Consider the following 12,979-nt stretch of genomic DNA (forward strand, 5'->3'; position numbering starts at 1 on the left):
TCAGGCGAATGTTCAGTTGTAGGAAATATTCAGTTATTTTCCCAGTGCTCCCCTGCAGAGTACGTATATTCTAAAATGTGTCTTGCTGTGCTCTGTAGGAAAACTACAAAAGCAAAAATCCACCCCCAAATGGCTTGTGCTGTTTGTCACTTTCCCCAAGGCCCTATAGAGAGTTTCTCCATGTAGAAACACTTTTCATGTTAAAATAATCAGCCTTCAAATCATCTACCCTTTGAATATAGACATACGCTTCCCAGGAAAAGGCATCTAGTTTGTAAGGAGACATTTTATGTGTTACAATAAATAAATTCTCCCTTGACAAGAAAAAAAAAAAAAGGAAGTGAGCTAGTATGTTAACATAAGGGGCCCTTGTGAGGCAGGGGAGGCTGATAGGGAGGACTAAGCCCTGGAGAGCCAAGCACCCCCCACCCCGCTCTATCCCCAGTGGGGGAGGCTGATGGGGTAACTATTCCTCCAGGCACCTGTTTTTCCACAGGCGTCCTCACCACGCTCAGCCCTCAGCCTCACAATTCCCTACAATATCTTAGTTCAGTCATCAGTTTTACTCCTCAGGCAAGACTGATTCCCTTCACCATATAGAGTTACTCAGGTAGCACCTTTTTATGGGCAGCTTTCCTTTTCCTACTGCACTGTACGCTCCGTGTGGATATACACGTCTAGAAGGTTTGCAACAGCAATTGAAAAGGTAAATGGATGATATGATGTAATTTTATAAAAGTGAAATTAAATATTAGAGAGCTGGTATGATAGCTAAATTCCTATGACAACCATGATTATTTTACATAAGGAAGAGAGAGACAGAGAGACACACACACACATAGTCCTGGGTGAAAGATACTAGACATTATCTAAACTTTCTGCCATGGTTCTAGGCATACTGTTATCTGTTGAAGTAGTTATTTTTAATCTTCACTGCTCAAGAATTACATTTCTCTGATCAGGCCCCAGCCTAGTGTAATTAAACCAGAATCCCCCTCTTCCTCCAGACCCCCTGTTCCATTCCCTCCCCAGTATCCCTTCCATTGGTACAGTACACCATCACACCATCCGTCATTCAAGTTTCCTCCTAACTCTGTCTCCCAAGTTCCACCAACACTGACACATGGAGTCATCCAGTACTCATCCCGTTCTTCCTGCCCCATCCCACCCCATACTTTCCCTTCTGCTTCCAGTGAAGGTGAGGCAAAACTTAAGATTTAGGAGTTTCTGTTCTAATGTCTCGGTCTTTGATAGTTGGTCTTGGTTCACCAACATTGGTCATACTCTTTCTTGTGTGTGTTGTTGTTTTTTTCTGTTTTCTCTTTTCCTATATGTTCGTGCCTTTTGTTGCTGTTTTTTGAATTCTCATTTATATTCTGCCACAGATGACCTCATTTAAAATTAGAGTTCATTATGTCTTTAGAATTTCTTTTCAGTAGTTCTTGCAACACAGGATTGGTCATGGTGAATTCTTGCAGTTTCTATATATTTTGGAAGCTTTTTTTTTTTCTTTTATCATACTTGAAGGGCAGACGACAGCTCTTTTTCTTTTCTTTTTTAATTCTTTATTGGGAAATTAATGTTTTACATTCAACAGTAAATACAATAGTTAGTACATGCATAACATTTCTCAGTTTTCCATATAACAATACAACTCCCACTAGGTCCTCTGTCATCCTTCTTGAACCTGTATTCCCCACCCCCACCCCAGAGTCTTTTACTTTGGTGCAATACGCCAATTCCAGTTCAGGTTCTACTGTTGTTTTCTCTTCTGATCTTGTTTTTCAACTTGTGCCTGAGAGTGAGATCATCCCATATTCATCCTTCTGTTTCTGACTTATTTCAATTTACATGAATTTTTCAAGGTCCATCCAAGATGGGCTGAAAATGGAGAAGTCACCATTTTTGATAGCTGAGTCATATTCCATTGTGTATATAGACCACAACTTACTCAGCCACTCTTTTTTTTTTTTTTTGACAAAGTAAAACCATGGTAATGAAACCAAATCAAATGGTAACATAAGTACATTGAGTTAATTATGTAAACTATAAATTCTTTCGTGTGAAAAAATTGTAATGAGTGGTATGTACATATACCCTGTACGCTGTGACCACATTTAAAGATATAAGTTCCCATTGCATTTAATTGTGATCTAATGCCCTAATGGAAAGTTTCCAAATTTAATTTGCACAACTTTACCCGAAAAATTAGGGAGGCCTTCCTACTTCTTTTGAACTCTCTTGTAGTACAATCACACAGAAAAATAAACCTGTTGGATATTAACTGCATATACTATAGTTCAAGGCTTATCTAATTTATGTGTTAAAACTTGTTAACCATAATACCAACCTGATATTTAATAAAACTTTAAGAAGTAGTGAATCATGAGACAGCGGGGCTGGGGAAACAGAATAATAGTTATGCAAAAGGCACATGCTAGAGGCTCTTAGGTCTCCAAATCAATCTCAGGCACCACCATCAGCCAGACCTGAGCAGTGTGCTCTGATACTTCTCTGTGTCTTTCTATTTTTCTCTCATTAAAATCAAACAAATAAAAATAACTTTAAAAAACTAGACATACAAGTTAATTTAAATATTTCTGTTCTTAGACTTATTTATCACAGTTTTAATATTATTTCTAAACAAAGCATGGAAATCTACTTCAGTGCTTTATAAAAGTATTTTTGTAAACATATGGAGTAAACTGAATATACCCTTATGATTTTGAAATTAGTAGGATTTATTTATTCATTCTGTGAGACTTTCTGCAAGGACATCATTACAGCTACAACAAATGGGTTAATCACATTTTAAGTCATTCAGAGTTGAGACACACTTGGGAACTTTACAAGTATATCTCATCTGAGAGGATAAGGTGTACCTACTTTTAAAAAAGGCATGAATAGGGCAGGGGTAGATAGCATAATGGTTATGCAAAGAGACTTTCCTGCCTGAGACTCCAAAGTCCCAGGTTCAGTGCCCCTCACCACCATTAGCCAGAGCTGAGCAGTGTTCTGGTTAAAAAAAAAAAGAGAGAGAGAGAAAGCAGTAATAGTTTACAAACTCGGGTTATTAAAATAGGCAATCCTGAGAATGTAGCATTTGCTCAACTAATTAAAAGTAGAGATTTTTGTGAGAAAGATTTAATTTTTGAGGATGACAATATCATTTACATTTGCTTGCAAGTCTTTATATTGAAACTTTAAGAAATAACCATACTAGGGCCAGGTGGCAGTGCACAAGTTTGAGCATACGCATTACTATGAGCAGAGACTCAGATTCAAGCTAAAGTGTCCACTTGTAGGGAAGAAGCTTAATGCACTGTGAAGCAAGGCTACAAGGGTGCCTCTATCTCCCTCTCTATGGCCTCCTCTTCCTCAATTTCTCTGTCGTAACAAAAAGAAAATAAATAAATAAATAAATAAATAAATATTTAAAAGAAAGTCATTCAAACTCTGTATTTAAAAAAAGACATGGACATCCTGACCATTTTAATTATGTTTTCAATCAGAACTTGCTATTTACCAGTTATTGCTATCGACATCTTAAACTTTTGCATACTTATTTGACGTAAGGATGCTTTAAAAATGAAGCTATTGAGATCTAAAAAACTTGGAAACTTTTTCCCAAGATCACACAACTTATTGAAATATGCATCACGATTTTAACCTAGACAATAGCACTCCAAAATTAAAGTTGTTAACAACATTTTTGCCCTAATACTCACAGTATTATGATGACTTAGTGTATAGTGGTAAATATCTTAATAATTTTATTTTTCTCCATTAAAGCAGACTCTTTTATCTCCATGAGCAAATATGAAAAACTTCATACTTGTTAGAGCAAATCAAGAGATACCTATGTAGATATACTTTTAAATTGAAAATATTTCAAATTTTGTTAAAGCTAAATCATATTTGCACCAAGCATTGCTAAACATCTGTCCTAAGTTGTGTTATGAAATCATACTTAATTGTAACATATTTCAGAGTAACATGGTACTTTTAAATGCAGTACAGAAACGTACAAGCTACATCTTCTTTGAATCTTAGAAAATCTTTAATCTGAGGGAGTCAGATGGTAGCACAGAGGGTTAAACGCACGTGGCACAAAGCGCAAGGACCAGCATAAGAATCCTGGTTCCTGCCCCTGGCTCCCCACCTGCAGGGGAGTCACTTCACAGGTGGTGAAACAGGTCTGCAGGTGTCTATCTTTCTCTCCCCTTCTGTCTTCCCTTCCTCTCTCCATTTCTCTCTGTCCTATCCGATGACGATGACAATAATAGTAACTATAACAATAAAACAACAAGGGCAACAAAAGGGAATTAATAAATAAAAATTAAAAAAAGAAAATGTTTAATCTGAACCTAAATATAGGAATGCATTGTAATTCATCAGGCATATGTAGGTCTTAATATTCTCTGTTCTAATTTTATTTGCATTAATGAAATAATTAAGTTGGTATTAAATAACCTATTGAAGTCTATTCCTAACAGAATCAGTACTGACTGGCAAATGAATTTTTACTTTAAATGTGCTCCTTTGTTTGTTTTTATCTGTGTAAAAGACTCACTGTTTATATTTCTTCTGTATTTTAGGCGTGACAGTGCTTGAAGGTCCAATTTATGCAGTGGGAGGCCATGATGGCTGGAGCTACCTAAACACAGTGGAGAGGTGGGATCCCCAGAGTCAGCAGTGGACATTTGTAGCCAGTATGTCCATTGCCCGGAGCACGGTGGGTGTGGCAGCATTGAATGGCAAGTAAGTAGAACTTTTTTTTATTCTTTTTCATCTGAAAAGGTTGTTTTTAAGTCATATAAATAATTTTATAAAATAGACTTTAAGAGGCCAGGCTGTGACACACCTGGTTAAAGCACACACACTGCAATGTGCACGGATCCACGTTCAAGCCCCTGGTCCCCACCTGCACAGGGAAAGCTTCACCAATGGTGAAGGTTTGCAGATGTCTATCTCTCTATCTCTTCCTCCCCTCTCAATTTATGTCTCTATCCAGTAAGAAGTAAGTTTTTAAAAATGTGAATGTAATCCACTAAGAATGAATTGATTAAAAAATAGCCTTTAGGGAGCCAGGCAGTGACACACATAGAATGAAGTGCAAGGACCTGAGCAAGGATCCCAGTTCAAGCCCTCAGGCTCCCCACCTGCAGTGGTGGGGGTGGGGTGGGCAGGGAAGCAGGTCTGCAGGTGTCTATCTTTCCCTCTTTCCCTCTATATTCCTCTCCCATCTCAATTTCTCTCTGTCCTATCCAATAAATAAATTTTTTCAAAAAGGAAAAATAGCTGCCAGGAACAGTGCATTCGTAATGCAGGCACAGAGCCCCAGCAGTAACCCAGGAGGAGGAAAAAACAAAAAGCCTTTAGTAAGCTGCTACAATATTTTAAAAAAATATTTCAAAATTTTAATATGTTAATGATTTAATAGTTTATAAGATTATATGGATATATTTCCACAGCACAACCATCACTTTGTGTACTCAGCCACATCCTGCCCTATAACCACTGTGATTCTTACAAAACCTAAGAGACAGTTTAGTTACTTTTTTTGCAAGTTCATGTGCTTTAATTATCTATATTTCACATATTAGTGAAGCCATATTCTAGTTGCATTTCACCTCGTATTTCTTAAACACAATCACCTCCAATTCTGTCCTTTTTAATTACAGAATAATATTTCATTAAACATGCATTCAGCAATTCTTTAACTAATTATTCCTCAATGGACAATTAAGTGATTTTTCTTGATTACTGTGAATAATGCATCTGTAAACATAGGGTTGATATGTCCATTTAAATTAGAGTTTTCATATGCTTTGGATAAATGTTTAAGAGAGGTATTGTTGGGTCACAGGGTTCTTTCTTTTTTGTTTTTGTTTTAAGATGCTCCATGGTGTTTTCCATAAATGTTGCACCAAATTGTATTCCCACTAATGATGTAATATTATATTTTAAAAATAATTTTATTAGTGATTTAACAATGATTGACAAGGTTGTGGTATAAGAGGGATACAATTCCACACAATCCCACTATGAGAATTCCATATCCCTATCGTGTTATATAGCATGATGTTGAAACGTGACTGGATGAAGCTGGTGTCAGCTTGATGCACTGGAGTAATGTGACTGAATTCAAAAGTGGCTGGAAGTCCAGCCTTCTTTGCCCGAGTAGGGATGTGACTAGACGTGTGTGTGTGGGGAGGGGGGGGGAGTGGGGGGGTGGTGCCTGGATTTTTGAGATTTGAGATAGAGACATGGTGCAGAGAATGGCTCTTTTCCCAGGACTTGGACACATGTAAAATTTAACCTTGCTAGTTACTTTTCTTATGATCTGGTCAACTCTTACCCCTGATATCCCTGGCACTGTCTGTGGCACACAGTGACCCCAGCTAAGGCTTCCCGGGACCTACCAGACTGCTGCTGACTGGAACAGTGAACACTGGGGCTGTACTTCTTGTAACTGACTCATGAATTTTATAGGCCAAGTGTGCTCTCAACCCCAGCTGACAATTGCTTATTTTACAGTACCTAGGTGTTTTCCCTCTACTCCTGTATCGCCCTAATAAAGCCTTGAATTTTTTAAACCCGCTCCCAGTCACCCCACAGCCAGTTCCTTATGTGCCTTGCAGTCCAAGTCCTTTTATTTTAGTTCAATATATCCCCTCCTTCCACTGGAAGTTTCCCTATTCTTTATCGCTGTGGGAGTATAGATCAAAGATCTTTATGGAATGCAGAAGGTGGGAAGTCTGGCTTCTGTAATTGCTTCTCTGCTTGACATGGGCACTGACAGGTCAGTCTATATCTACAGGCTGTTTCTGTCTTTCCCTAGTCAGGCAGGGCTCTGAGGAGGTGGGTTTCCAGGAAACATTGGTGAGATTGTCTACCCAGGGAAGTCAGGTTGGTGTCATGGAAGCATCTGCACCTTGGTGGCTGAAAAGCATTTAGATGTAAAGCAGAACAATTTGTCTAATAATCAAGTATCTAAAGGTAGAAGGATGGCAGATAAAATTTGGGGTTTCATCTTCATGTTGGAAGGAGCTAGGAATTCTATTTTAGGTAGATTCCAAGGGACCCATAACATTATGAATTTTTGACTAAGCCCAATATCTAATGTGCAGGTGGGCTAGTAATATTGTCTGGGCAGATGGTGTCAGAGTTAAGGATAGGACTAGGAAGCTGGATCAGGGAAGAGAGTAGCTCCCAAATATGGGAAAAGTATATAAATACCATTAACTGTAAACTCCACCATCTATCTGATCTCAGGCCCATGTATATTCATATTTAGCACAGGAGCCTGTGTAACCTCTGCATCCCTGTTGGTCTGAACTCATATTCCATGGTCATAGCTAGGAACATTCTAGGCTGCACTCATTTCAGGACCAGTCTTCCTTGAGTGGCAGAGTAGGTTGCCTTCAGAGAGGGGGCAATGTGTACCATTGTTGTTCTATATTGAGGGCAAAGTCCTGTAGAGGCCCACAAGAGGGTTTATGATGTTGTTCCTTATGGAGATGAGTACGCACTAGGGCCCCAGATAATGGAGTGGCCTGGTAGCAACCAAAAGGGCCACCATTTAGGTGTGCCCTTATCTAGCTTTTGCCATCCTTACTTTATCTGACAGGGTTGGACTTAGGGAGGTGAAAGAGAGAGTAGGTGAGGAGAGTATCTAGGTTTAAGTTGAAAATATTTGATTAAGTACCTTATGTGTTTTTGTTTGTTTTGTTTTGTTTTTAGGTCTTTCTACTTGTTTGCTACACTTATTGAGTCACTGTAGACCATTGTACAGTTTTGCTTTACGGTATCTATTTCCCCCAGCTTATGGATACATCTGCACATTCCCCCATCTCATAGGTCCTGGCCTATATCTAGGTTCTGTAACTTTGTTAGCAGGTGTGACACCCAACATGGAACTAAGGAGTCATATGAGTTAGGAAAGGTCTCACTAGACTATTAGAGCTGGAGGGTCGACCTCGCAGGCCTGGCATCTCTAGACACAGTCCTAAGTGAAACATGTCGAGATGGCACAGGGTGCATTGTTTTGGTTGAGATCAGCAGACGCAGTAGCAAATGGTATGGATGGATCAAGAGAAGCATGAAGAAAAATGAGCAAAGCCCTAGGGGTTCCTGGATGGGGAGAAATACAGCTTTACACAGAATGAAGAAGGTTCCTTGCTGTCTTAGGTTTAAGAAGGCAATAGATAATTATTATTATAACCAAGTTATTTTGAAACTTAATTTACTTTGAGAATCCCATGGTTGAGATTTACTGTACTATAACAGACCTAGCATGTGTCATTTAATGCTATTTACAAATAACTATATCTTGTATACTGACAAGACCGGTTACTTCTGGTCTCTTTGGTCTAAGATTATAAATGATTTAGTACTTCAAGAAAAAGTTATTATTAGAAATGCTTTAACAACTTAAGCCCGATTTTAAAACTCAATCAGTCTACTCATTTGAAAACTGTAGTGCTTAGATTAAAGGAATATATACTCAGAACTGAAGTCTGTGCATTAAGAAGATTAAGACATGTAATCTATTTTCCCCTCTCATATTGATTAACTAATAAATTATAAGTCTGTAGGTTAACAGGAGAATATATAAACACAATTCTTACCACTAAAGGTCTATGTCCCTACCCCAGCCCCCTAGTGTAGAGCTGAAAATCTATTCTTCCCCAAATCACTCCCCCAGAGTTTTTTATTTTAGTGAAATACTGCAAACTCAGTCAAATTCTATTTTGCTTTTCCCTGTCTGTTCTTTCTTCTCAACTTCTGTTTATGAGTGGGATCATTCCTTACTCATCTTTGTCTTTCTGGCTTATCTCATTTAACATAGTTCCTTCTAGCTCCATCTAAGATTTGTCAAAGAAAGTGGGTTCATTATTCTTAATAGCTGAGTAGTATTCCATTGTGTATATATACCACAACTTTCTCAGCCTCTCCTCTGTTGTTGGACACCTGGGTTGTTTCCAGGTCTTGGCTATTAAGAATTGTGCTGCTGTGAACAGAGATGTACTTATATCTTTTTGGATGGGTGTGATTGAATCCTTAGGATATATCCCTAGGAGAGGAATTACTGGGTCATATGGAAGGTCAATTTCAAGCCTTGTGAGAGTTCCCCTGACTGCTTTCCACAGGGATTGGGCCAATGTATATTCCCACCAATAGTGCAGGAAGGTTCCTTTGTCCCCACAACCTCTAGCATTTGTTGTTGCTATTGTTGCTTTTTAACATTTTTTAAAATATTTATTTTCCCTTTTGCTGCCCTTGTTGTGGTTATTAATGTTGTTGTTGTTGGATAGAACAGAGAGAAATGGAGAGAGAAGGGGAAGACAGAGAAGGGGAGAGAAAGATAGACACCTGCAAACCTGCTTCACCTCCTGAAGGGCGACTCCCCTGCAGGTGGGGAGCCGGGGGCTCAAACTGGGATCCTTACACTGGTTCTTGCGCTTTGCAACACATGCACTTAACCCGCTGCGCCTGCCTGACTCCAGGTTGCTATTGTTTCTACTGTATGACATTCTCACAGGGATGAGGTGTTCTCTCATTGTCTTTATTTACATATCTCTGACCATCAGTGATTTGGTGCAATTTTTCATATGCCTTGGCTTTTTTTTATATGTTCTGTAGTGAATATTCTGTTCATAACCTCTGCATACTTTTGAATGGGGTCATTTGCTTTTTTTATGCTAAATTTGGTGAGCTCTTTATATTTTGGTTATTAGCATCTCATCGGGTGTAAGGCATGAAAAGATTTTCATCCATTCTGTGAGGGGTCTCTATGTTTGGATAATGGTTTCTTTTACTGTGCAGAAGCTTTTCAATTTGTTGTAGTCCCGTTAGTTTATTTTTAGATGTTATACCTTGCAATTTAATTTGTATCATTAAAGTTGCCCTTGAGATTTAGACAGGAAAGAGAATACTTTCTTCTAAGTATCTGTTAGTTTCAGGTCTAACATCCAGATCTATGATCCATTTGGTGTTTACTTTTGTTTCTGGTGAGATATAGCGGTTCACTTTCATTCTTCTGCATGTTTCAACCCAATTTTCCCAGCATCATTTATTAAGAGGCCCTCCTGTCTCCATTCAATAGCTTGGGCCTGATTTTCAAAAATTAGATGGTCATAAATGTGGAGGTTTATTTCTGAGCCTTCAGTTCTGTTCCACTTATCTGTATATCTATTTTTGTCCCAGTACCAGGTAGTTTTAATTATGATGGCCTTATAATATTGTTTGAAGTCTGGGAAATTGATGCCTCCATTTCTTTTTCTAAAGATTGTTTTGGCAATTCTAGGTGTCTTCTGGTACCAGATAAATGATAATTTTTGTTCTATTCTCTTAAAGACAGTGGGTGGGACCCTGATGGGTATTGCATTAAATTTGTTTATGGCTCTGGATAAACTATTCATTTTGATTATGTTAATTCTTCCAATCCATGAGCATGAAGTATCTTTCTACTTCTGTGTACCATTTTCTATTTCCTTGAATAGAGACTCATAGTTTTCTGTATCCAAATTTTTCATATATTTGATTAGGTTTGTTCCTAGATATTTTATTAATTTTCCTGCGATAGTGAATGGAAGTGATTTCTGCATATCTTTTTCGTCTGACTTGGTGTTTTTTTCTGTAATGGAATGCCACTAACTGCTGTAAGTTAATTTTGTAGCCTAACACCTTGATATTTTGCATGATAATTTCCAGAAGGTTTCTGCTGGATTATTTAGGTTTTTCCATGTATACTATCATATCATCTGCAAATAGGGAGAGTTTGACTTCTTCCCTTCCAATCTGTAGCCATTTAATTCCTGCTCTTGCCTTATTTCTAGGGCAAGAACTTCCATCACTATATTGAATAGTAATAGTAATAGTGGGCAGCCCTGTCTAGTACTTGCTCTAAGAGGGAATACTTCCAGATTTTCACCATTGAGTATGATGTTGGCTGTAGGTTTACTATATATGGACTCCACTATCTTAAGGAATTTTCCAACTATTACTATTTTTGTAACATTTATTTATCTTTATTATTTTTTACTGATTTAATAATGATCAACAAAACTGTAGGATAAGAGGGGTACAATTCCACAAAATTCCCACCATCAAAGTTCCGTATCCCATCCCCTCCATTGGAAGTTTTACTGTTCTTTATTCCTCTGGGAGCATGGACCCAGAATCATTATGAGGAGAAGAAGGTGTAAGGTCTGGCTACTGTAATTGCTTTTCTACTGGACATTGGCATTGGTAGGTCCATCCATACTCCTAGTTTGTTTCAATCTTTCCCTAGTGGGCCAGGGCTCTGGAGAGATGGAGTTCTAGGGAAAGTGGTAAAGTTATCTGTCTGATGAAGTCAGGTTGGTTTCATGGTAGCATCTGCAACGTAGTGGCAGTATACTGGAGCCTGGCATTCCACGCCTGGTATTCCACGCCTGGCATCCCTATACACAATCTGAAGTGGTATGTGTCAAGTGGTACTGGTTGCATTGATTTTTGTTGAGATCAGCATATGCAGTATCAAATGGTATAGCCTGAACAAAGCATGCAGGAAATCAGCCATGCCCCGGAGGTTTCAGGACTGGAGAAATATGGGTTTTATAGAGACTGGGGGAAGGTTCCTGCTGTCTTAGAATTTAAGAAGGCAATAGATAAGTTATTATTTTAACTGAATTATTTGGGAACTTGGTTTACTTTGGAAATCCCATGTTTAGGATTTGCTGTATCATAGAAGACCTTCCCATGATTTATGCCATTTAATGCTATTTACATATAGTTGTATCTTATATATTGACACAACGAGTTGTTTCTGGTCTCCCTTGTCTTAGACTATAGATGATTTAATATTTCAAATTAATAATCATTTTTGGAAATCTAAAAACAATTTGAGCCCACTGTTACATTTTAATCAGGTTACCAATTAGAAACCTTAAGTGCTTAGACTGAAGGAATATATACAGCAAAAAGTTAGAGACTTTTAATCTATGTTCCCCTCTCATAATTATTAAATAGTGATTTATAAGATTATAACTTAATAGGAATGGTGGTCTGTGTGGTGGTGCACCTGGTAGAGCACACATGTTATAATGTGCAAGGGCCCAGGTTCGAGCCCCCAGTCCCCAGTTGCAGGGGGAATGCTTTTTGAGTGGTAAAGTAGTACTGCAGGTATCTCTCTGTCTCTCCCTCTCTATCACCCCTTCCCTCTTGATTTCTGGCTTTCTCTATCCAACAAATAAATAAAGATAAAAAATGTTTTTAAAAAATTAATAAGAGTATATATTAACACCATTCCTGAAACCAAAGGTCTGTGTCCCTACCCCCAACCCCCTATAGTGAACTTGAAAATTAACCCTCACCCTCCACCCAGAGTTTTTTACTTTGGTGAAATACTAAAAACTCAGTCAAATTCTACTGTGCTTTTCCCTGTCAGTTCTTCCTTCTTAACTTCTGTTCATGAGTGGAATCATCCCATACTCGTCTTTCTATTTCTGACTTACTTCAATTAACATAATTTCTTCTAGTTCCATCCAAGGTGGATTAGAGAAGGTGGGTTTGTTATTCTTAATAGCTGAGTAGTATTTCATTGAGTATATGTACCACAACTCTCTCAGCCATTCATCTGTTGTTGGACACCTGAGTTGTTTCCATGTTTTGGCTATTATGAATTGTGCTGCTGTGAATATACGTGTACAAAATCCAACATCCCTCCATGATGAAAACACTACAGAACTATTTCAGATTAGCTGTACACAACCTCCCTCTCCCTCTTAAACAAAGTGCAAATAAACAATTATAAGACAATTAAACAATTATAAGACTCAACTATCAAACAAACTCAAGAGATAGAAAGAAGAAAGAGAGGTAAATTAAACCCAAGTGAAACTGAAGGATATTATTCTCACAGCCCCAGCACAGGCAATGATTAGTCCAGGTAGTCAACCACTCAGAGTTCCAATCCCCTTCAAAAAAAAAA

General features: G+C 38.1%; 1 protein-coding gene across 1 annotated transcript in view; it reads left to right on the top strand.

Moving 5' to 3' along the window:
- Positions 1-12,979, top strand: part of KLHL1 (kelch like family member 1) — a 200,390-nt gene that overhangs the window by 156,012 nt on the left and 31,399 nt on the right. Inside the window, exon 6 of the mRNA XM_060191907.1 lies at positions 4,599-4,761. Coding sequence (XP_060047890.1) covers positions 4,599-4,761 — 163 coding nt within the window. The remainder of the gene's footprint in view (positions 1-4,598; positions 4,762-12,979) is intronic.

Source organism: Erinaceus europaeus, chromosome 5, assembly GCF_950295315.1.
Source record: "Erinaceus europaeus chromosome 5, mEriEur2.1, whole genome shotgun sequence".
In the NCBI taxonomy this organism is placed as follows: Eukaryota; Metazoa; Chordata; class Mammalia; order Eulipotyphla; family Erinaceidae; genus Erinaceus; species Erinaceus europaeus.